The 23,965-nt window shown below is 47.8% G+C and overlaps 1 protein-coding gene across 1 annotated transcript in view; it reads left to right on the top strand.

Annotated features, from left to right (window-relative positions):
• LOC147711087 (uncharacterized) overlaps positions 1 to 23,965 on the top strand; it is a 1,001,373-nt gene that overhangs the window by 230,559 nt on the left and 746,849 nt on the right. The window contains exon 3 of the mRNA XM_086921902.1: positions 21,655 to 21,756. Coding sequence (XP_086778028.1) covers positions 21,655 to 21,756 — 102 coding nt within the window. The remainder of the gene's footprint in view (positions 1 to 21,654; positions 21,757 to 23,965) is intronic.

The following is a 23,965-nucleotide window of genomic DNA, read 5'->3' as shown; positions in this document are numbered from 1 at the left end:
CGCGTGTCCCTCTCTCCCTCGGCAGCGGGCCAGTCTCGGCAACAGTCTGGGCTCTCCACGAGCACAGGAGCCCTGCTAGCTCACACACAAGAGAGAAGTGTGGCTCAATGATTAGAGCGGCAGACCCTGATGCAGAGGTCTAGCCCGGGACCAGGGTTCAATTCCCTGCCTCGGCAGGTCTTGGGCTCAAAATTCCACTGACCTGATAATTCTCGCCTCGGTGCCTATTCCAATCATGGAGTCCCACTCTGCAACTCTGGGCAATAGCTTGCTTAATCTCCACAACGGCCCCCACAACGCTAAGGATGCCTGGCCTCCACCTAGGGGGTGCCCAGGAGTGGACGCCTCACAGGGAAAGCCAGGATGGGTTCCACAGCGGTATTCGTACAAGCGCCTTGAGACCCTTGCGGGTGAGTAGTGTGCTATATAAGTATCAATTTACATTTACAAATCTTCCGGCTGGCTTCATGGCACAGGAGCGCAGGGTAGGCTCCCGAATGCTTCCTGTCTTTTTGCGGCTCCTCCCCGTCCCAACACAGGTTGCCTGGCTTCCTGTCCAAGCCGGGCTGCGGCTCACCGCTCAATACGTGACTTCTTTTTTACGTCTCGTTAGGTATGGTTTATGTACATAGATCATGGAGAAGTAAGGCTCCTGTTAGTTTAGTGAATGATTAATATATACCAATATAAATAAGTAATGGCTCTGATGTTTAGATGAGTGGCATATGTATATTTATTTTCTCTTAAATCCTCATTTGTATCTACAATATGGACTAGTCTCTTTACTACTCACTTGCATGGAACCTTGTTTCTTTTTCTTGGTGCTTACTACTATACTAATACCGTCCCTAAGCGCTGTAAACCACAGGTCTCACTGAGCCATCGACTTGAGATCATGTTAACCTTTGAACTCATCTAAGTCAGTACGGACATTCCACGGGTTTTGGGTGCGTGCCTTCTCTTCTGGCCCTCTCCTGAGTGCCTATTTGCATTAAGACGCTCCATTCAGAATCCAAGCAGGGTCACTGTGCGTGTTGTAAATCATGTGGAAATCTATTGTTTCATTGTTGTTCTGTGCCCTGAAGAAGCCTAGTGTGTGGAAAATGAACGACGCATGGCGTAGTTTCTGCATATGCTGATTATGATGAAAGAGCCACTTTGAGGGCCCTCGGCATTAGTTTACCAGCTGCTTATGCAGCTTTGTGTGTGCATAGGTGTGGAGTGCAGTACAGGAGTGTTTTTGAAGGAGGGGCACATGTTTGACACCCTACGCCTGCGCTCCAGTACCTTCACTTGGGGCAGCTTGCGACCTTGCCCTAGCCCCGGGGGTATTCGCGGCAGCCCTTCCTTCTGAGGCGTCCAAATGTTTAGAAGTGAAATTTGAAGGCTCTCCTGTCTGGGGTCTGCCCTGACAGCTGTTCCACTGGCACTCGCAAGCCACGATGCTGCTGATCGCCCGGGGACAAGGCTGAGCTCACGCAGATCCAGGCAGGAATGAACCGGAAACCCACTTTCAGCAAGAGTACTGACCCTTGGTGGCCCTAGGAAGTCACAAGTATGTCAAGGACAGGTCCTGGCCATAGTGTACAAGGACAGCTGTGCACAGTGATGCCACAGTGCACAAGGACAGTTGTGCATGTTGATGACACTGGCCACAGAGCACAAGGCCAGCTGTGCATAGTGATGTCCCTGGCCACAGTGCACAAGGCCACCTATGCACGGTGATGCCACATGCGTGTTTGTTCGAGTACAAGGCTGTCGAGTGCAGGAAGAAACGAAGTTTGCCTAATGCTATCAAGATGACCTGCATAACATACCATTGGCCCAAATGAAACAAGCATTTTTTTTATAGCGTGAACTCCACCAGAAGAGCGCTTTACACGGCACCAGTTGCGTTACAGATATACACATTCATTTTTAGGCATGTAGAGAATAAGTGATTTGACTAGAATCACATGATGTTTGAACTTCTGGCCAGACCCGATACTGGTTCCCCAGCTCCAAAATCGCCCCCCCAGCCATTAAGCCAAACCCGGTCCACATACCTAAAAAATGAATGTGTCCTTCTGTAACACAACTTGTGCTCGTGTAAAGAGCACTGATATCTTCGGGTGGAGTTTGTGCTATATAAAACTGCAATACATAAAGAAAAAAATGTGGCCCAAAGAATGAGACATAAGCGTAAAGGAAAAGGCACATCAAAACCCAGCTAAGTGAAAGGACTTTATAAATAAACTTAATACAACCACGTATGCCCCTCTGTCCCCCTCCCCTTTTGGGAACCACTCTTCCCACAGAAAAAGCCGGCTTCACGACATCAAGCTCAAAACCTTTCACCACCAGCTGCCTTGGCATCCTTCAAGCCCCAATTTCGCAGCCACACCCGCACTCCTATCCCTCCGACTAACATGGGCACTTTCAAGCTGGAAATGATGAACCAGGGAAGGGAGGGCCCCCTCCTTCTCTCCCAAGGTAACTGGACCCCAGGTGCTCTGCTCCTTAAGGCCGCTAAGATATTTTAATCCGTGGACCAGTCTCCACAGGGACCACTGCCACCTTGGTGCAGCATGTGCAGAAGCACCGGGTCTCCATGTGACTCAAAAAGTGCTCCCCTTTTACACCCACACACGTCCAAAGGGATGGGGCACCACTTGCTTGCAGCTATTGCTCTCACAGCAGTGCTAAGCTACTACCCCCACGGCAGCGCCCTCCTTCTCCCAGGGGCCTATGCATCCTTGTGCACGCACCCCCCAACCTGCCCGCAGTACCTCTCTGTGGCCCTCATGTCAGCCTGGCGCCAGCACACGCTAGTGGCCCTACATTAGAAAGCCCTACTGCATAAAAGTCATGCAGTCCCATATTTATTTTTATGTTTGTGTTCCCTTTGCAAAATAATCCGTCACCTAAAAGTGACATACTACAGTTTTACAAACGCATTCTTGCCTCTCATCTAGCAGACCGTATATGGCAAAGAGGGTACAAGTTCTTTTGTTTAATTGTCCTCCTGTTGCTCCATTAAAGTCCAGGTCCTCACTAATATTACTGCATGGTCCTCCATCGTCTTACCACAGATTACTTTCTAAACTCTACACACACACACACCACACATACAACTACACACACACACACCACACATACAACTACACACACACAACCACACACACACAACCACACACGCCCACACACACAACCACACAACCCCACACGCACACAACCACACACACAACCACACATACAACCACACACACCCCCACTCACACACAACCACACGCACACAACCACAACCACACACAACCACCACACACAACCACAACCACACACAACCACACATACAACCACACTTTCACCAGACACAGACACCATCGGTCGTCAGTGCACGCTTTCACCGGGCACAAACACCACCAGCCGTCAGTGCACGCTTTCACCGGGCACCAACACCACCAGCCGTCAGTGCACGCTTCCACCAGGCACACACCACCAGACGTCAGTGCACACTTTCACTAAGCACACACACACCACCAGCCGCCAGTGCATGCTTTCACCAGGCACACACACACCACCGTCAGTGCACGCTTTCACCAGGCACGCACACCACTAGCTGTCAGTGCACGCTTTCACCAGGCACTTACACCACCAGCCGTCAGTGCACGCTTCCACCAGGCACACACACCACCACCCGGCAGTGCACACTTCCACCAGGCACACACACAACCAGTCATCAGTGCACAATTTCTACAGACACACACACCACCAGTCATCAGTGCACACATCAATTGTTAACGCATCCACAATTAACTATTGTAGCAATCGCAGTATGGCACACTTTACTTTTAAACATATTCATCTAAAGCGCAGCATGCCACCATTGCTAAAAAAATAAATACAAATTTTTTTGGCCTACAATTTATAGACTTTTCTTGCAATTGGTGTTGCAATATTTAGCAATGCCAATAGCTCAAACTTAATTAATGCGCTACCTATTGCATTGCAAATGCTTGTTTTGGTCTAGTTCCCACCCCCCAGCGGGTGGGGCAGGTTTGAAAGGGTCGGTAAACTAACGGTTGACCGCTTGCCGTACACATGGTCTTCCCAAACTTCACTGAACCCATACTCTGTTGATACATATCTGCATCGAACTCCCACCATTTTGCCTCTGTGTACCAAACTAACGTGCCCTGAATTTCTCATCATAATGTGACCGGGCGTACCCCCCGTATGTAATCTGTGCTTTCCTGATCACATCCATGTACTTGAACAAGGAAATGCACCTCTCTGGGTATTTTTCGCATGAAAATCAAGAAAGCTGCAGTCCAATTTTCTATTGTCAGTACCCTGGGCCTTTTAGACAATTCAAAGTCTTCCTCCTTTGACCCTTCCTTTGCCCGTAATTCCCTGTGGAGCAATTTTAACATCTCCAGACACCCCTTTCCATATTTTCTCTTTGCCCAGTGGCTTTGTGACTTCCATATAAGGTAATTACTTGATTTTTATTTCTTTACTTTCTTTTGCCCCCTCCCCTGGCACCCTTGTTTTGTCCTGGTGCTTCACTTTCTCATCTTTTTTGTTTAGTTGCGTCTTTTCTTCCTTGTCCCCTTTGTCAGTCGTCATTACCTGCAGTGTCTCCTCTCTCCTTTTTGTGTTATCCCCTCTCCTTTCTTCTGTCCCCTCACCTGTATCTCTGTACCCACCCCGGTGTCTTTCACAAACAAACCTCTCCTTAAGCGTATCTCTCCATTATCATCATCATCTCCCGAGGTCACCCCTACTGATACTCTTTCTTTCCCAATGCCCTTACCTGGCGTTAAGGTCGGCCTCCGCACTGAATCCAGCCACCCAACCAGTCATGAAGGGTTTCAATAACACCGGCCTGTGCAAGGTATCCTTCTTGCCCAGATGGCCACATTGACCATGCCATATTTCCCCTTGGGGTCTGTGAGCGGCATATGACTCTACCGAGTCTGTATGGCTGTGTACCTGATACTCCTGAAAGGCAAACATAAGGTCCAGCGAGCTGGGGTTTAGTTATCCTACCTGGCTGCCTTAACACTTCTGCCGGAATCCATTGCCAGCAGCCGCCACTGCCTTGCCTGCCACCGAGTGACCCCACCCCCTCCGTGCCGGACACGTGCCTATGTCCTCCCTCCGGAATGTGTATACTTTGACATTCCTGACTTGTCCTTCCTCGTGCCCCCGCCCATCCCCCTTACTCCATTCCAACAGCGTTGCCACTGCAGAAGCCTTCTGACTATGCTCTATGTACCCCCTCTCCCTTCTCCCCCCCCCCCCACTTTCCGGGTGTTTGTGTCTATAGGCACCTCCTGTCTCCACCCCTTTTTTCTGACCACCTGGAACTTAGCCCCCAGTGACCCCTGTCCAGCCACCCTCCCAAGTCCAGCGAGATGGCACCGCCCCTTTCACTGCACTGTTCTCCCCTCATAGTCTTTTTCTATCCCTCCCTGCTGCATCTGGCCATAACGCCCCGGTCTCTGGGTGGCACAGTGATTTCCTCTGGGCCTTCAAGACTGCTTATTGTGCCCCCCATTCCTTCCTTCTCCCACCTATGTCTTGCTCCCCTGGCGCCTCAACTGTCTCTTGTCAGTTCATTTGTACCTTGGCAGAGGCCACAACACTTACTACCTCCATACTGTGTCTTTCACTGCCCCCTCCCCCACCCCTGTTCCTTGCCAACCTCTTGGACCCTGGTATTCATTATCTCGGAAGCAGCATCACTCGCGACCCCTTTTCTCAAATCCCACGCGCCCTGCTTTTCAGCCGGGTACCGCATGATTGCTCCGCCCCCTCCCTTCTCCATAAATTGAAGAGCAAGATGCCGCGTTTTTGACCCACCCCCCTCTCATGGCCTTTGAACATCAAGGGCCGCTCCTTTTTTTCTCAGGTGGCCCCTGCCACGTACCTGCACTGCCTCTAGTGTGGGCCGCGGAGAACACGCCCACACCTACACAGCCACACCGTGACGAATGGGCCGACACTTGGGCCCCCGAGGCAGGTCCATGCGCCCTGCTTCAGCTGGTGGTGCAGCTTCTGTGCTGGTCGTTGGCCCCTACAGTGCTGACCTTAACCCCAGGAGCTTGGCTCCCACAACCAAGTGGCCTGCTCGTCCGCAGCCCCTAACCGAAGGCCCCTTTAGCCCCATTGGGCCCCTGCAATCTGCACCTGGCCGCCCCAGTGCCGCTGGTGGTGCAATTTAAGTGCCCATCTAGACCTTGGGGAATCTTGGTCCTAACCCCCAAAGCTCACCCTCGTGAGTCGAGTACTTACCTCCAAAACCAATAACCATTTTTCTCCCATAGGAACCCATTTATAAAATGTTGGGCCTAAAATTGTTTTTAGTGTGGAACTACTAATGTATGGGGAAAAGTGAACTCAATTGCAAAAGTATAAAAAGTCGTACTTACCTTGTGTGTTGAAATCTTAAGGTGTTGTATTTAGGCATACCACCCCAAGTACTCAAAGTAATCCAAAGAAGTTACTGTATGATACAAACTGCATTTACAAGTGATACAAACCTGTAACAATTGTAATTTCAAGCACAACTGCATTACCTTGAACAGTCTTGCATTGCTCAAAGTATATATCACTTGCCTGTGCCAAGTCCTGCTTGGTTCTAAAAAAACCCATAAGTATATATTTTTTATACTTACCTAATTGGTCTGGATTCTGTCTCTGAGTGTGTGTATCAGTACTTGATTGAGTGAATACAATAAATGCTTAACCCACCCTCTGGATAAGCCAAACAGGTGGCCCCCACTCCCACAAAGAGAGCTGTTAGTACTTACCTAATTTAGCCTCTGCTATACCACTGCTGACTCCCTGGAGTCTGTGCACACTATACCTCACTTTGGCATAGTATATACAGAGTCATCTTCCTACAATGAGTGATCAAGTAAAATGTCCAGGCCTTCTGACCAGAGTCATGGGAGTGGGGCCTACTGACCGACTCATAAACGTTCTACTGCTGTGATCTCAGCTAATCCTTGGTCTACATCAAGGTGGATGGAGGGATAGCATGTTCATGTTTAAGTGCACTGCGTTGGCATATGCATAAGCCTGTGAATGCTACCTAGAGAACATGGGGCAGCACATGCCTACTTGAGTTAACTGTGCTAAAAGGTGTGTGAGCCTTGTGACAGCTACAGTACATGGAGATAGTGCATGCAGGTTTTTGTGCATTATGTTGGTATATGTGGGTGCTACAAGATGTACAGCACATGGAGGGCTGCCTGTGTGTTTGCCTGCAGCGCTAAGGATGCATAGGTGTCTGTGAGGGGTACAGTGCATGAGGGACTGTGGTTTCCCTGTTGGGAGCATCAGGGCCAGCTGGAGGAATGTGGGGAAATCGGAGATGGGCACAGATAGATTTGTGGATTGCTGCATTCCAGGGAGCTGGGTAACTGGTGCTATGTAAAGCGCTCTGATACCCAATTTGGGTGAAGTTCACGCTATATAAAACTCTGCAAAAAAAATATATATGTATATACAGTGGTGAAAGGGCCCTGGACACATCTCAGGAAGAAGATGGGGCTTATAAAAGAGTCATAAAGAGTAGGACTGGGGGCTTCTGTAACCTTTTGATACACATATCACTGAGGCTGACATCCTGGTGTAATCCTCTAGTCACTCCCATGGCTTGTGTGTGGGGCTATCAAGTATGGAGACTGCGCTGCTGTGATAGACAGCTCTGTGGTAGAAGAGCACAACAGAGAAGTGGGCAGCCCCTAGAACACCAACTTCAAAGACAGAGGCACTAAATCACATTTGTGTCTGGAAATGGATTGTAAAAAGGGGAGTTTGAGAGTCCAAACTGAAGCTGTGCATCAGATGGAGAAGCTCAACACAAGTTCTGCCTGTTGTGGCCAGGACTGGGGACTACAGGTTTGCCAGTGCTTCAGAATCAAGAGCACTCGCCTACAGGCTGTAGCACCAGCTTCTTCCTGACCCAAGGCCAGCTAAACCCTGTGAGAATTAGATTACCCGTAGGGAGTGAGGGTCAGTGGGGACCCTTCCGAGTGGATTCCGGGAGCGAAGTGTGAGATTCAGGTCTGTCGAGAGTGCTGCACTGATCAGGCTGTCTACCCAAGTGCACCACAATCGGGCCATCTGCCTGTGTGTGTAGTCTGTGGCCTCCATTTACCTGGTTGGGGCCACGGTGAACAAGAAGGGTCATCGCTCTTGGTGCTGCGCTTAAGGAAGAGAGAGTCTGTCGCTGTGTGCCACACCGTGACCTGATGAGGGCAGACACCATGTTTGTGTAGTCTGTGACCCCCATGTGCATGGTCGGGCGTGGTGTAGATTAAGGGCCATTACCCTGGCACAGCGCTAGACCAAAATGAGGGACATTGTCCTGTGTGCCGCTGTAACCAGTGCTTTAAATGGGGAAAAATAAGTGCAGGTACTCATTATAATAGAGGTGTTGCAAGTGGGCGGGGCAAGGGGCAGAGCTAAGGGCAAAATATCATCATACATAGAAACTTCTGTAACAGTTGCAGCACATATTAAAACACATGAGAAATGTGTTTATGTAAAAAACACAAATTAACTCCTAACACAAAATGAACGTCGTGATGGCACTTTCACCCGAATGGTTGCTGCGCACCAGATTGACAGTGCAGGGTCTGTCTGGAGACCCTGGCCTGTTCATCACAGCGTGACACAAGCCCTATCACCCCCCTGCAGTTCGGGGACATTCAAATGGGAATCTTCACCAGCAAATCTGGAAAAGGATACTTCAGCAGAGTTAATTACAAGCTGCTCGGAAGCAGAGCGGCCTCTGCCCTGGGTCAGAAACCTAACCTGAGCCTACCGCGCCGTGGATCAGGGTACTGGTACTCTCCCTGGCTACAGAGACGTGCCGGTACTAACGGCAAAAAAGTTTGGAAATGCCATACTCAGTACCGGTGAGTACCGGCCCATTTAAAGCACTGGCTGTAACATGATGAGACCGTACCCTGTGTCTGCTGTTACGAGGCCCCATTGTGTGTCTGGAGAGGACTGTGGTGAAGTGAAAGAGCCATCACCCTAAAGCAGTGTGCAGCCATAAAGAAAGAGCAGGCCGTGGCCCATAGAGGTAGAGCAACAGTTCAACTTTCTGAATCAAGACTCCGGATAAGACTTATCGCAGACCGCAGGAGGCAGGAGGTGCCTGCAGCCTCGACCGCAGCATCCAGCCTTCTGCTCACTGCTGGGGCGGACACCCGCTTGGGGACTCAGAACTATCACTACAGCAAGAGCGGGTAAGGCTGACCATAGGGCCGCAGGACTTCTGGGGGAAGTAGCTCAGACTGACGCGCTACAGTGCAGAGACACTTAGGCTTCCACAAAGCATTAGTAAATCATCAAAGACTAGAATTCGCTCACTTGGATGTCACCTCATGTAAATGGGGAACAACCACGGTCCTTAGAACGGGAAGTGGAACTTGAGAGCTGACCCCATGCCTGCCTTATGAAGATTGCGTAGAATATTTGTAATGTGCCATATTATACTTTGTGTTTATACATAAATAATGCCTTTTACATAAGAAGAGCAAGTATTTGTGACAATCATTTGTTGGTATTGCTGGGGGTGTTTTGATTTGTGAACCTGAGTTGACCCTTCACCTACCTACCCCGGAGAAGCCTTGGGCCGCTTGACCCACACTACCACTGAGACAGAGGTGATGAAGAGGTACTTGGCCCAGTTACTCAGAGCCGATAGTAGGCCGGGCTTCCAGACATCAGGAGTGAAACCCCTCAACCCACAAGGTCGGGCCCACTAATGCCTGCTTGTCCTATGATGCACTGAAAGGGGTTCTGACAGCGCCTGTGTCACACGCATACGTCATGACGAATGTAAGGGACTACAAAATAACCTGGCCGAAAGTGACTATGTAGTCGCAGATTTTTCCCCCTTTGTTCATGCTGTACAGCGTCATCATTTTTGCTGATACTGTACAATATGAACAATAAAGTATTGAAAGAGCCAATAGGTTTCAATGGTGAGTGTGTTTAAGTAGTCGTTTTATTACTACAGATTTAAAGCAGAGTGGATTGGCCCCTATGTTAAAGTTAGTTGGCAGGGCATGCCCAGACGTGGGTCCCTTGCTCACTTTGCCACTGCATTCAAGCTAGCCGGGCTGATGAGGGGTGTTACCCCGAAACCGTTCCCAGGATGCTTGTTTACGGTCCAGGGAAGACCTGGCGTCCCAGTTCAGGCTGGACTATTTACATGTGTAATAGACTGATTGCATTTGGCTGGGTCTGAACTGGGGTGACGAAGTGAGCGAAAGAACGATGATGGATTCAACACAGATCTGTGACCGGGGGTGAGTGTCTGAAAAGTTTCAGCGCTCCGTCCATCATCTTGTGTTTGCTTTATTTAGTCTGTAAGCACTATTTTCTTTAATGAGTTTCTCCTACTACAGGCACAGCATGCTTTCATACAATATTCAGCGCACTATCCACGCTTTTACTTTCCAAGCAGCCCGGGACAATGTTGGCCGCTTCTTTGAAATGAAATAGGTCTCGCATTTACAAGAGTTTGGGCAATTAGCATTGTAAATGACAATGCCTTTTATTTATGATAATTATCGAAACAGATTTAAAAAAGGCATTGTCATTTACAATGCCAATAGCTTAAACTCTCACAAATGTGAGACCTATTGCATTGCAAATGCTTGTTTATTTTAGCCAAACTGCACCGCATCGCAGACACCCATTCTGTTCCAAGTTGCCTTCTCCCTCACGTGCTACCCACCTGCAGGATCCATGCGCTCCATGTTACTCTCTCCGTCTTGTGCTCCCCACTATAATAACATTGCCCCTGGTCTCCTTGTGTGCCCCCTGCCTGATGCTTTCTTCCTTGTGTGCTTTCCCACATGCAAAACCACCCTGCCCCAACACTCTGTGTTGTTGTCTCCCCTGTGTGCTTTTCTACTACCTTCATGCTCCAAATTGCTTGCTCACTCCCTTTTGGGCTTCTCCCTTGCCCGTAAACTCCTAACCCCATGCTCCATGTTGCTCTCTCCCTTGACCCCCCATCCCAAAAAATACACTGCTTGTATCCTGGTTGCTCTTGGCCTCGTACCCCAACCCCCCAAAACACTTCATGCTCTCAGTTGCCCTTTCTCTCCTGCGTTTCTCCTCTGCATCCCCTGCAATTCATGTTGCTGTGTCCAGTGCTTCCTTTCCTCCCCCATGAAAAGACCCTTTAGCTCCCCCATGCTGCTCTATCCTTTCCAACTTTCTCCATCTCACACCCTAAACATAGGCACTGGAAGCAGGAGTGCTACATAACAGTAAAATAATTCTGCTGAAATTCAGAAGGGGAATGAGCAATAAAGATGCATTTTTATCTCGCCTCATTCCCTGTGCCTTCAAAGACAAAGGTAAAACGTCAGGCTGTGTATTCTGACAAACTGCTGCTTTTTCTATTACCACGGAGATTGGTGTTTACCTCTCTTTCGCTGGTTTCAAATTGAGAGTCTGTAGTAAACTAAACTGTTTGTCAGTCTTGATGGTATACATGGAGTGTGAAAGGATGTGCTGTAGGGTGGAATTTTCTAACACACGAAAAGTCAATATCCACAAATGAACTGTACAAATATTTCAAATTATATCAGCAGTTAGGAAACCACAAATGAAGAACTTTTGTGTAATTCTGAAGTGTGATTATAACTAATCGCTGACACCCAATTTCCACACATTATCTTTTGTGTACTATATAGTTTTATCAGTACAACTGCATGTCTTTACAAATTTAGTGCAAAAAGAACAATTGAAGGACAGATTGCAGAACAATTTTATACATTCACCCCAATACAGAGACCTAAATCCATTGGTTTTTTTTTGCTCCCTATGCCATTCCAGTTTGAACCCAGCCATATGCAGAGCAGTCTTGACCCTGCTCCCTGGGAACAGTCCAGCCCGAACTGCAAGGCCAGGTCCTCCCTGGACTGGAAACAAGCATTCTAGGACCGTTTTCGGGGTTTCACCCCTCATTAGCCAGGCTATCTTGACTCCAGTGGCATAGAGAGCACGAGACCCACGTCTGGGCATACCTGTACCACTCAAGGTGACATAGCGCGGCGTTTGACACCGTCTCCCACCCCCTACTGCTCTCTCGTCTCAGTGAGGCTGGTATCGAGGGTCTGGCTCTCGAGTGGATGTGTTCATTTTTGGCGAACAGGCAATTCCAAGTATACTGTCCTCCTGTTAAGTCCGAGGTGGGCTCGCTCAGACATGGGGTGCCACAGGGCTCAATTTTGTGCCCAACTTTGTTTAATCTTTATATGGCACCCCTGGCCAAGCTGGTTGCAGCATACGGGGTGGAGATAGTGTCATATGCTGATGACACCCAGCTGGTGGTGACACGGTCTCAGCCCCCGGAAGAGGCCTCAGCCAATTTTTTTTCATGTCTGAGCGGGTTAGCAGGATGGATGGATGCTAATTGCCTACGCTTTAATGCTAATAAAACTGAGCTTTTGGTGTTGGGGAAATCTCCATCCATTTGGTCATCGGCATGGTGGCCTAATGAACTCGGCATTGTCCCTAAACCACTGGAACAGGTTAAAAATGTAGGGGTCAAACTGGATGAGACTCGATCCTTCGATCACCACACTAGAGGGATAGCAGGGAAATGCTATGGGATTTTGAAGACCTTACGCAAGACCCTGGACTCACTCCTTGCGAACAGCAGGAAAATGTTAATCCATACACTGGTGACGCCCCATCTCGATTATAGCAACGCCCTGTTCTTAGGCCTGAGTAGGAAAGGATTGCATAGGCTCCAATGTGTCCAAAATTCGGCAGCAAGACTTGCACTCAACCTTTCTAGAAGATCCTCAGGGAAACAAGCCCTAGCACAACTCCATTGGCTCCCTATACGGGAGCGTATTATCTTTAAGAGCATGTGTATGACCCACTGCATTGCTTATGAGAGAGGTCCTGTCTATCTTCAAAAGTTACTGACTAAGTACCACCCTAATCGTCTCCTACGATCTCAGGGCCGTATGCTTTTCCAGATCCCCAGAATTCAGAGGGCACGGATGGGTGGACGGTCATTCAGATATTTAGCCAGCAAGCAGTGGAATGACTTCCCCAATGAGCTTCGGATGGAGCCATCTGAGGAAAGCTTTAGACGTAAACTGAAAACTTACCTCTTTCCCAAATCATGAGATCCTCCTGTCCTTTTTCCTCTGCGGCCTCCTTTTTAGGTCTTGCGACCTATCAATGCGCGCAAGCGCATTGAGCGGAGCGAGAATTCAAGTGCTCGAAATCCTCGTCAAACCAAGGTCTTCTTGGTGCAGTTTTCATTAAGTTCACGTGAATCACGTGACCAAACAAGCACGCGCATTCACGGCCGCACAGCACATCAAAGGGCTTCGCCCAGCGTGCGCTCTGCGGCTTCTCCTCCCCTAATTAATCATGGCTGGCCGGCCGGCCGTACTCTGTTTACCAGCTCCAGCACCTCCCCTCTCTCTCCCCGCAAACACAGCCTTACTTGTTTTTTTTTTTGCTGTTTGCATTTAACCGGCTCTACACCGTGTCGCATTTCTCCTCCCCCCTCCCCTTCTCTGACTTCCCTCCGTCTTGTTATTTGTGTCCTGCCGCCTGCTCCTTGCACGTTCTACGGTCAATGTGGAGGTTTCTCCTGATATCAGCGCTGCAAGGATCCTGAATAAATAATCAGCAGCCAAGTGATGTGTGATCCTTACGCAGCAGAATAAACATGCCTTATCACTGGCTTCCAGTTATGCTCTCCGGCCGGACTATGTGACATTAGGCTTCATTGCTAGAAAACTGACATGACAGCGACTCCCAGTAACAGCAATGCACCGGAGCCACATCAACATTCATTTCTCCTCCCCCCTCCCCTTCTCTGACTTCCCTCCGTCTTGTTATTTGTGTCCTGCCGCCTGCTCCTTGCACGTTCTACGGTCAATGTGGAGGTTTCTCCTGATATCAGCGCTGCAAGGATCCTGAATAAATAATCAGCAGCCTAGTGATGTGTGATCCTTACGCAGCAGAATAAACATGCCTTATCACTGGCTTCCAGTTATGCTCTCCGGCCGGAATATGTGGCATTAGGCTTCCTTGCTAGAAAACTGACATGACAGCGACTCCCAGTAACAGCAACGCACCGGAGCCACATCAACATTCATTTCTCCTCCCCCCTCCCCTTCTCTGACTTCCCTCCGTCTTGTTATTTGTTTCCTGCCGCCTGCTCCTTGCACGTTCTACGGTCAATGTGGAGGTTTCTCCTGATATCAGCGCTGCAAGGATCCTGAATAAATAATCAGCAGCCTAGTGATGTGTGATCCTTACGCAGCAGAATAAACATGCCTTATCACTGGCTTCCAGTTATGCTCTCCGGCCGGAATATGTGACATTAGGCTTCAATGCTAGAAAACTGACATGACAGCGACTCCCAGTAACAGCAACGCACCGGAGTCACATCAACATTCCTTTGACACCTTTTAATCTTTCTTTAACTCCTTTTGTGGGATAATTCCCAAAACGTTTACCCGTGCTAACTGGTTCACGTGATCTAAAATAATAATTTAAACAGCCACATGCCGCAATCATATATCAACATAACATGGTCAGATAGGAAAGTATGTAATTGTTTTTGCTCTATTCATAAAATGTTCACAGGAATACCACAGCTCTCTGCTTGATTTCTTATCACGATTGTCACTGCTGTTTGAGAGCGCTCATTTTTAAGTGTAGTGGACAACAAACATCCACTCTTGATTGTTTTGCAGTTGAGCACGCGTATATATTATATGTAAGATTTTATCTAGCGCCTTGCAGTAAACTATCATCCCATGGGCAGTTTATGCAATCTGAATGCTACTATTTTCACTGCTAGAAAAAAAAACTAACAGCGGTTGTAGATGCTACTTTATGTGTCAGAACTGAAACGCCTGTCCTCACAGCTTTCATAATTAACTTTTCATTTGTCATTTCCTAATCCTGTGAGTGGGAGGGCATTCCATGTCGGAAGGGGTGTCTACTCTTTCTATAACAGAATCACGGGCTGTTTGTTTCCCATTCAAGGTGGTGCTGACTCGCTGTTCCCAACACGTCTAATGACAAGGGTTTTAAGTACTCGTTTTCATAAATTGATGAAAGCTTTGGTCTGTTAAAAGCACCTCCACCTTTAACCCTCCTTGTTTTAAATATGAGGGTGACCTCCCACAGCCCCCTTCTCTATTCTCCTCACTCGAGCCCCTGTAGCCTACTATGCACCTGGTAATACATTTCATCACGTCTCTTTACACTAATAACACACCTGTGTTTCTTGGCATCAGTAGTCTTTCCTTTTTTCTGCTTCCCATAGCATTGTGTGCATTGCAGTTTCAATGATTTATGGTCATTGTATTTACTGGATGGTGCTTTGATTCTGGAATGAAAGATGCAGGTGGACATTGATTGGCAGGGTGCAATGTTTCCCACTACTCACTGTGTTGGTATGTGACAGTTTTCACTTCCTGGTTGGCAAAAACTACCATTTGCAAAATAATATGAGCTTAGCAATTTGTAAACATACCTTCTCTCAGTAGTGTATGTATTATTTTCTTGGACTGCACCATTGGCAATAACGTTACACAGGTTTTTGGTTTCTAGGTAGTTTATTTGCATGTACCGGGTCCCCAGATGTGCATTCACAGACAACATTGTTATTGTAGCAGGAACATCTCGAACTTAAGATGCTGTATTTCGAAAAGAACAGTCTAAAGTCTGATAGGAAATAATGGGGGAAAGGAAATATAAATGGCACAGTCCGCTGTACAGTTAGTTTTACATTACAGCTATTCATAATGTCGGGCACAGGATGATATTATACTCGGGGCGTAACGGAGGCCCCTTCAGTGTGGGGCAGGGACACCACCACGCCACTTAGGGACACCACCACACCACTCAGGGACACCACCACATCACTCTGGGACACCACCACATCACTCTGGGACACCACCACATCACTCTGGGACTCCACCACATCACTTTAATACACCACCACATCACTGAGCACCATAACAGCATCACTCAGCACCACAAAAGCACTGTCCTTGCTGGCTAACAACAAGCATTCATATAGCCAATAGGACTTGCATTAGGAAAGTGTACGCTATTGGCTTTGTAAATAACAATGCTATTAATTTATATATTTTCAATGCCAACACATATTAAAAAAATAATTGTCATTTACAATACCAATAGCTCACACTTTCCTAATGCGAGACCTATTGGCAACGCCAGTGCTTGTTCTTTTTCTCTCTATGGGGTGTTGTGCTAGTAATTAGTTTTAAAGAGCGGGGACACACTGTTCTTAGTGTAACCAGGCGCTATATAAATGGTGTTATTATTATTATTATTATAATATGCAAAAAGAACAATTGATGGACAGGGCCAAGACTGATTTGATATGGCTGGGTCTAAACTGGGGTGGTATGATGAACAAAAGAATGATGGATATAACCCAGATCCCTTGACTGGGGGTGAATGTTTGATTTGCTCTGCATTCCATCCATCATCTGGGTGTCTTTTGCTTTCTCGCCCTAAGTGCACTGGATATGCCCAGACATTGGTAACTTGCTCACTTTGTCACTGGGTTCAAGCTAGCCTGGCTGATATGGATGGGGTGATGCCCCGAATCCGGTCGCAGGATGCTTGTTTCTGTTCCAGGTAGAACTTGGCTTGGCAGTTGGGCTGGACTGTTCCCATGAGGACAGTACTAGCTGCCTAAACATTAAACCCTCAGAGATCCACAAGCATCTTGCCATCTCTTGCTCCCACTGTAACTGTACTATTCCACCACTTCTTCCTGACACTAATATCACTACAACCAAACACGAGGAAGGAGCTGTTATATCCATAGCCCTCATCAATGCGCGCTCACTCGGAAAGCACAGGCAGGAGGTCTTTGATCTCATAACAGATTTTAAATTAGATGTACTGTTTGTCACTGAAACCTGGACTGACGATACATCACAGCCAGACCTAGCCATCGCAGTACCAGATGGATATAAAGCTTACTGCCAGGACAGGCCCAAACAAAGAGGGGGTGGGCTGGCCATAATAGCCAGAGATTCATATCCCGTTAGAACGACCCCTATTCCATCAACCTCATGCGAAGCCATGCAATTTGCCATTAACTCTTCCCCCCTGTTTAACTTCAAGGGAATACTGATATACCGCCCCCCGGGATCCAAAACGGCATTCTTATCCAGTATTAACACCATGATGGAATCTGTAGCCACGGAAAGTGCCTTTACGGTTCTAGGCGACCTACATTTTCACTTAGACCTAAGTCACTTAACTGACTCCGCCACACTCACTTCTGATCTAGAAACCCTAGGGCTAAAACAACGTGTCACGTCCTCCACCCACCAAGCGGGCCACATCCTGGACCCCATTTTTTCTAATTTAGAAGGCTTGCAAATAACTAACATCTTGCCTATGCCTTGGACAGACCACTATGCAATTTTCGCAAATATAACCACTAACAATCATTACTGTAACAAACCACATCCCACGCCCAAACAATCCTTCAAAGATTGGAAGAATATTAACCATGACGACCTGAAACTAATACTTGAACACACCCGTCCAACACTGTCCACAGAACCCAACTTAGCTCTCCAGCAATTTTATACCTGGGTGGGCCAGGCTACAAACCAGTCAGCCCCTACCAAAGAACTTTCCAGAAATAGATCTAAACCAACTGCCCCCTGGTACAATGAGAAACTAAGGGCACAAAAACAAATTAATCGTAATAAGGAAAGACTATGGAGAAAAGATTATGACACAGCCAGTAAAACAGCTTATAAGGAAGCCCTGGCACTTTACAAAGCCATGATAGCGAAAGCTAAAAAAGACTATTACAGTGATCAAATCGAGAAAGCCAAAAATTCTAGTAGACAACTGTTCCAAATCACTAAAGTACTATCAGGCAACTCCCCTGACCTTACCCCTCCCCCATCGCAACTTTTATGTGACTCTCTTGCTTCCTTTTTTTTCACCAAAGTAGACGATATCTACCAGGCTTTTTCCGCCAATTCACTTTTGAGTACAGTCAACCCCCCCACCCCACCCCCAGCTAACATGTTCCTCAGCTTCCAACCAGTCACCCGTGACCAAATAAAAACCACATTGTCCACCATCAAATCAGGATCACCCCTGGACCCTTGCCCACTCTCAGTACTCCTGCCGGTAATGGACTCTATCATACCAGTACTCACCCAGGTTTGCAATTCAATTCTCCTATCAGGTAACTACCCAGATCCCCTTAAAAACACGTTACTAAAACCCTTGTTAAAAAAACCATCCCTGGATAAAAGCGAGCTAAAAAACTACCGTCCCATCGCGAGCCTCCCTTTCATGGCGAAGGTGATTGAAAAAACCATGAATACCCAGATTTCCGAATTCATCGAAAAACATCATCTCCTGGACAACCCGCAATTCGGATTCAGGAAATACCATGGGACAGAGACAGCCTTGATTAAGGCTGCTGATGACATCAGGGTAATCAGGGACCAAGGAGGCACAGCCATTCTAGTTTTGCTGGACTTATCAGCAGCTTTCGACACGGTCGACCATACCATCTTGGTCGACCGTGTCGAGGGATTTGGCATTTGCCACACTGCCAAAGACTTAATTGCGTCCTTCCTTGCCAAAAGAACGCAGGCTGTCATCTTAGGACCCTTTCAATCGGCCCAACTCTCTGCTCCATGTGGCATACCTCAAGGCTCATCCCTGAGTCCGACACTTTTTAATATCTATGTGTCGGACCTTGCTAAAACCATCAAAGCACACGGGATGAGCCTAACCTCCTACGCCGATGATACCCAACTAGTGTTGGCAATCAAAGGGGACGGAGATCAAGTGGCCGAAAAATTCAAGAAAGGGCTCCTAGACATAGGAGAATGGATGGCTACCAACTGCCTAATGTTAAATTCTGAAAAAACCGAGGTACTCATTTTTGGATCACTCTTGCCAGCCTGGCCTTCAAGCTGGTGGCCAGAGACCTTCGGTACCCCTCCTACCCCAACTGCCAAAGTCAGGAACCTTGGAATCATCTTCGACGATGGCCTAAACTTCATGGACCATGCTAACAAAACGGTGTCCACAGCACACCTGAAACTAAAGATGATCAGGAAAATACGCCCTTTTCTTCCTGATTCAGCCATCAAGACACTGGTCACCTCTCTTGTCCTCTCTTCCCTGGACTATTGTAATGGTCTTTTCCTCAACGCTCAATCCAGAGTAATTACCAAACTGCAGACTATCCAAAACGCGGCAGCACGTCTGCTCTCTGGCAAAACAAAATTTGAATCTATTTCCAATAACATAAAGGATTTTCACTGGCTCACTGTGCGAAAAAGAATCCACTTCAAATCCCTCTGTATTGTGTTTGAAACACTTAACAATCAAGGACCTCACTTTTTAAAACACCAATTACAACAACACAAACCCACTAGAGCCTTACGATCGGCTACTCTCAATCAACTGGTCATTCCCCGCACTAAAACTGTCACCTGGGGCGACCAGCGTTTTCTGGTGGCTGCTCCCAAGCTCTGGAACACCCTGCCTCCTAACATCAGGCAAAGTTCCACTCTTCTTCAATTCCGTAAACTTTTGAAAACCTGGCTGTTCACTCAATGATCACTTCAGCGCTTATAGTTCGTCTCAAATAACTGGTTTATTAGCGCCAAGACGCCCACGGGTATATGCAGCGCTTTATAAATATTAAAAATAAATAAAAACATGGTCAAGACTGATTTGCGTATGGCTGGGTCAAAGCTAGGGTGGCATTATGAGCAAAAGAACGATGAATTTAACCCTGATCTCGACTGGGGTGAATGTTTGATTTGCTCTACATTCTGTCCATCATATGTGTCTTATGCTATGCAAATTTAGTGGCCATTTCAAATGTGCTGCCTGCCTGTAAGTGACAATGAGCTACCACACCATGTTTAAGTAATATATTTGCAAGTGTGCTCCCAAATACACCTCTGGCTACATACTACATCCTTACCACTGGCCCGCTGAATGGGTGTGGCCCATTTGCTACATTTGTTCTTTGTGAGACTTTGGATTTATCAAAATTCCAATGACTTCAGTGAAGTAACATTGATGGCAGCACTCTGAAAATTGATCCAGCACTACAACCCTAAACAGCATTGGGAAAGTTAATAGGTCCAAAAAGCTAGGTCTGTTGGCTTTGTCAGTGTTTGTTACATGCGGGACTATGCAGAAAACTATTCGAGTGCTATCTTCAGCTCACTTTAAGTGGCGTGAAAGGGTCCAATTGTCAATGACGCATATTATTCGGTTATGTGTATTTATTTTCGTAGTGAATAGACGCTGCGGTAGATTGTGGCCTACTTTTCATGTCCCTTATCTTAACTTTTGGAGGGTGCTGCAAGCTGTAACTGGTGCGCAACAAAACGTTCTTGTTATGTTTGGTGCTTCAGACAAAGCAGTGGAACAACCTGGCCTTTACTGCCTTTACTGCTCCGCGTGTGTCTGCTGTTTCCTGTTGCCGTCTGCTCTCAACAACCTCGATGTACCGGGCTAGCGCACCACTGACCTCGTGCGGCCAAAAGAGGAAATGAAAGCCTGTGTAAGCAACGACGAGACTTGCGGTTTTCACGATATCTTTGTCAGAAGAAACTAACACAGAAGGGAAGTGGAAAGAGTACGGCGCCCTAGGAAGCCGAGAAGACAAAACAACCGTGCAGATCTAGAACAGCAAAACCAAAAGGCTGGCCCACTGTCACCAAACATAATGTGCTTATTACTGTGCGATCCTGTTGTGAGGTCTGAAAATGAGAAATGTTGTAATAACTAAGGCGCTCGATGCACTGTATTGTAATTGCATTTACATATCGCTTACTACCCCTGACGAGGCGTCGACGCCTTTTTGGAGTCACACAGCTTGCCAAAATCACAGGCTTTGCAAACGAAGGGCAAGTTGCAATGTACAAAGGACATACTGCGAGCCAAAAAGAACAGACTTACAAAATGTCTTTGGAAACAAGGCCCGGGCAGAGAACCAAAAGTAGCCCCGGGAAAAAATGTTCAAATCAGCCCTGCTCCCTTCCTCCTCGCTCGCTCAACTCCCTCTCCATATGTCACCCTCCTCCAAAGTGCCCCCGGGGAAACAGCAGAGAGTGTCAGAGGCCCCCCGAGAGATAGGCGTTGCATGAAAAACAAAGGGTTTAAATATGGAGGACATCTATCCTTTACAGACACCATACTAGCATTTGCATACATGAGCAGGTAGGAACCTTAGTACATACATCTTAGTGAGGCGAGAGTTTTTGAGACTCCTTGCCAATAATGGCGTTGTGCTGAAACTTACTAGTCAACAAGTTCTCGCGAGAGGAATTCCCCCAGCTGCTTCAGAAAATGGTGTACCTGGAGTCCGAGGGGATTCCCAAAGCTGGGATCCGGTTGAGCAAGCTGTGCTGTATAATTAACCTCTCCGCTCTAGTGTCGTCCTGTGTCAACCTATGGAGGAAGCTCGTAGGATTATCAATAAAAGTTCATATGTATTCATGTTTTATATCTAATGCAAAATGAAATCAACCCTGCTTACCTGCTGCATCCGAGTGGTTTCTAACATCAGCCATGTGTTTGCCCCCCATTCAGGTACAGGAAGACCTGCCTTGTGTCAACGTTATCCTTGTCGGTGCCGGAAGCCGTGGAAAGTGCTACACATATTTCGCTGTGCATTTCCCCAAACGGATGAAGGTAAAGGATCCCGTATTTCAGCCCGTCAGTGGTTTTTAAACTCCCACCGAATGTGATGATGCTGTTATCCACATAAATTAATATCAACAGGGAGATGGATTTCATATCAAACATTATGATCTTAAAAACATCCAAACTAGAGGTCTGTTACCCAAGTGCGCTGTTGATGGCATCACGTGTGAGCAGTGGGTGTAACCACACAGTCTTTTAGGCCTGGGCGGTGAACTCCGCTCCGTTCACGGAGTTTTCCACACTACGCAGAGCACTGAAAACTTCTGCATAGCAGAGGAGTTCTTTCCTGGCTTGCCAACAGTAAGTTGGAGAGCGAGGAAAATCCCACGGTAGACCACCTCCCAGCAAGATTTCTCAATGCGGGCTGTTGCGGAGGGTCGCTACCACTCGCATTGAGAAACCTTCTGCGCGATTTGAGGAAGATGCTGCTCCAGTAGAACTTCTACTCGAGCGGCAGAAAGAAGGAGCGCCCTCTTGCGCTGTGTGGTGCCATTCGCACTGATTTTACAGTGCGGGAAAAACTCTGGCGTTAAAAATCAGAGCGAACGGCACGACGTAACACACTCTGGGGCTTGCGGAACTCCGTGTAGCGTGGCAGAGGTTTTTTTGTCACTTCACGGACTTCCACGTAACGTACTCTGCCCAGAACCTACTTTAAATCTAGCATGGGGTGTACATGCAGCACTGTGTATGACCGCGGAACTTCATTCAAAAGCAATGTACCTGGCTAATCATATAACTGTTGCACTTTGTATGGTATATCCATTTTTCCTGTGTTCCTTCTGCCTTTCTCACCTCTCTCTCACTGGTTAGAACCACTTTACTCAGTAAAGTGCACTGCACTTACACACTGTAGTCACTCATTTATCAACATGTGTAATATACTTGCCAAAACTGTGCGGACTATGATGGGTCATACACCCTACTGTTCAGGTCTGATGCTGTCAATGATTGTTGGCTGCTCAATTCATTTACTTGAATGAATGAAAAAATGATAGAATTTGTATAACGCTAAGGTACCCCAATAGGTTTTGGACCGTTGAATAATACATTTTAGCCATATTTGAAGTATTTTCAGCCATCTTAAATTTTACATTGAAAATGATGACGTAGACAAGGCTATCTAAGCCAGTGGACCGCACCTCTGTGCCTTGCGTCAGGCAGTGATGGTAGAGTCAGAGGTGCAACCAGAGCCACATTTGGGGGGGGGGGGGGGGGCTACTAAACATTTCGGGGGGGGGGGCTAATTCCTCCAGTGATAGTCAGAGTGGAGATGAAGGGGCTCTAAGAAAGGGTGGAAAAACAACAAAGCCTTGATAGCAAGTAAATGGTCTTTTAAAGACCTTTGAAGTACTCTGGTGCAGCTGTGTGTGTGCCCAGGCAGCTGTCTCAGCCCGGGCGAACACACACACTCAGGGTGGGGAGGGGGGGGGGGGGGGGGGCTGAAGCCCTTTGAGCCCAATCAGGGCCGGACTGGGAACAAAAACAGGCCCTGGCAAAGTGCTTGGCCGCCTCCACCCCCGCTTTTTGCCAGGGCCGGTTACGGACGATTTTGTTACAGGGGCCGATATTGCAGATATGCTGCAAAAACGGCCCTGTAACAGAAAGGGCCCCCAGGGACCCAAAGCCAGTCCCCGCCATGGCGTCCCACCAGTGAAGTACTCTGGTGCAGCTGTGTGTGTGCCCGGGCAGCTGTCTCAGCCCGGGCTGACACACACACCGGGGGTGGGGAGGGGGGCTGAAGCCCTTTGAGCCCAATCAGGGCCGGACTGGGAACAAAAACCAGCCCTGGCCAAGTGCTTGGCCGCCCCCACCCCCCGGGGCATTGGGGGTGCGGCTGAGCTTTTTGCCAGGGACGGTTTCGGCCGATTTTGTTACAGGGGCCGATATTGCAGCTATGCTGCAAAAACAGCCCTGTAACAGAAAGGGCCCCCAGGGACCCAAAACCAGTCCCCGCCATGACGGCCCACCAGGGAAATGCCTGGTGTCCACTACGGCCAGACCGGCCCTGAGCCCAATGGGCATTGCGCGCCTGGGTAGAGTGTACTATGAGCTTAAACTGCACATAAACAGTGTTTCATGCATACAGAATGGGGTCAGCCTACTTTTGCTATTGGTTCTGCTGCACAGTGAGTTGTTAGTATCAAATGCAAGCTAAGTGCCCCCCCTAACATATAAAAAGAAAGTTGAGCCTTCT

This window comes from Lissotriton vulgaris, chromosome 5, assembly GCF_964263255.1.
Source record: "Lissotriton vulgaris chromosome 5, aLisVul1.2, whole genome shotgun sequence".
In the NCBI taxonomy this organism is placed as follows: domain Eukaryota; kingdom Metazoa; phylum Chordata; class Amphibia; order Caudata; family Salamandridae; genus Lissotriton; species Lissotriton vulgaris.
This window is presented reverse-complemented; position numbering and strand designations above follow the sequence as displayed.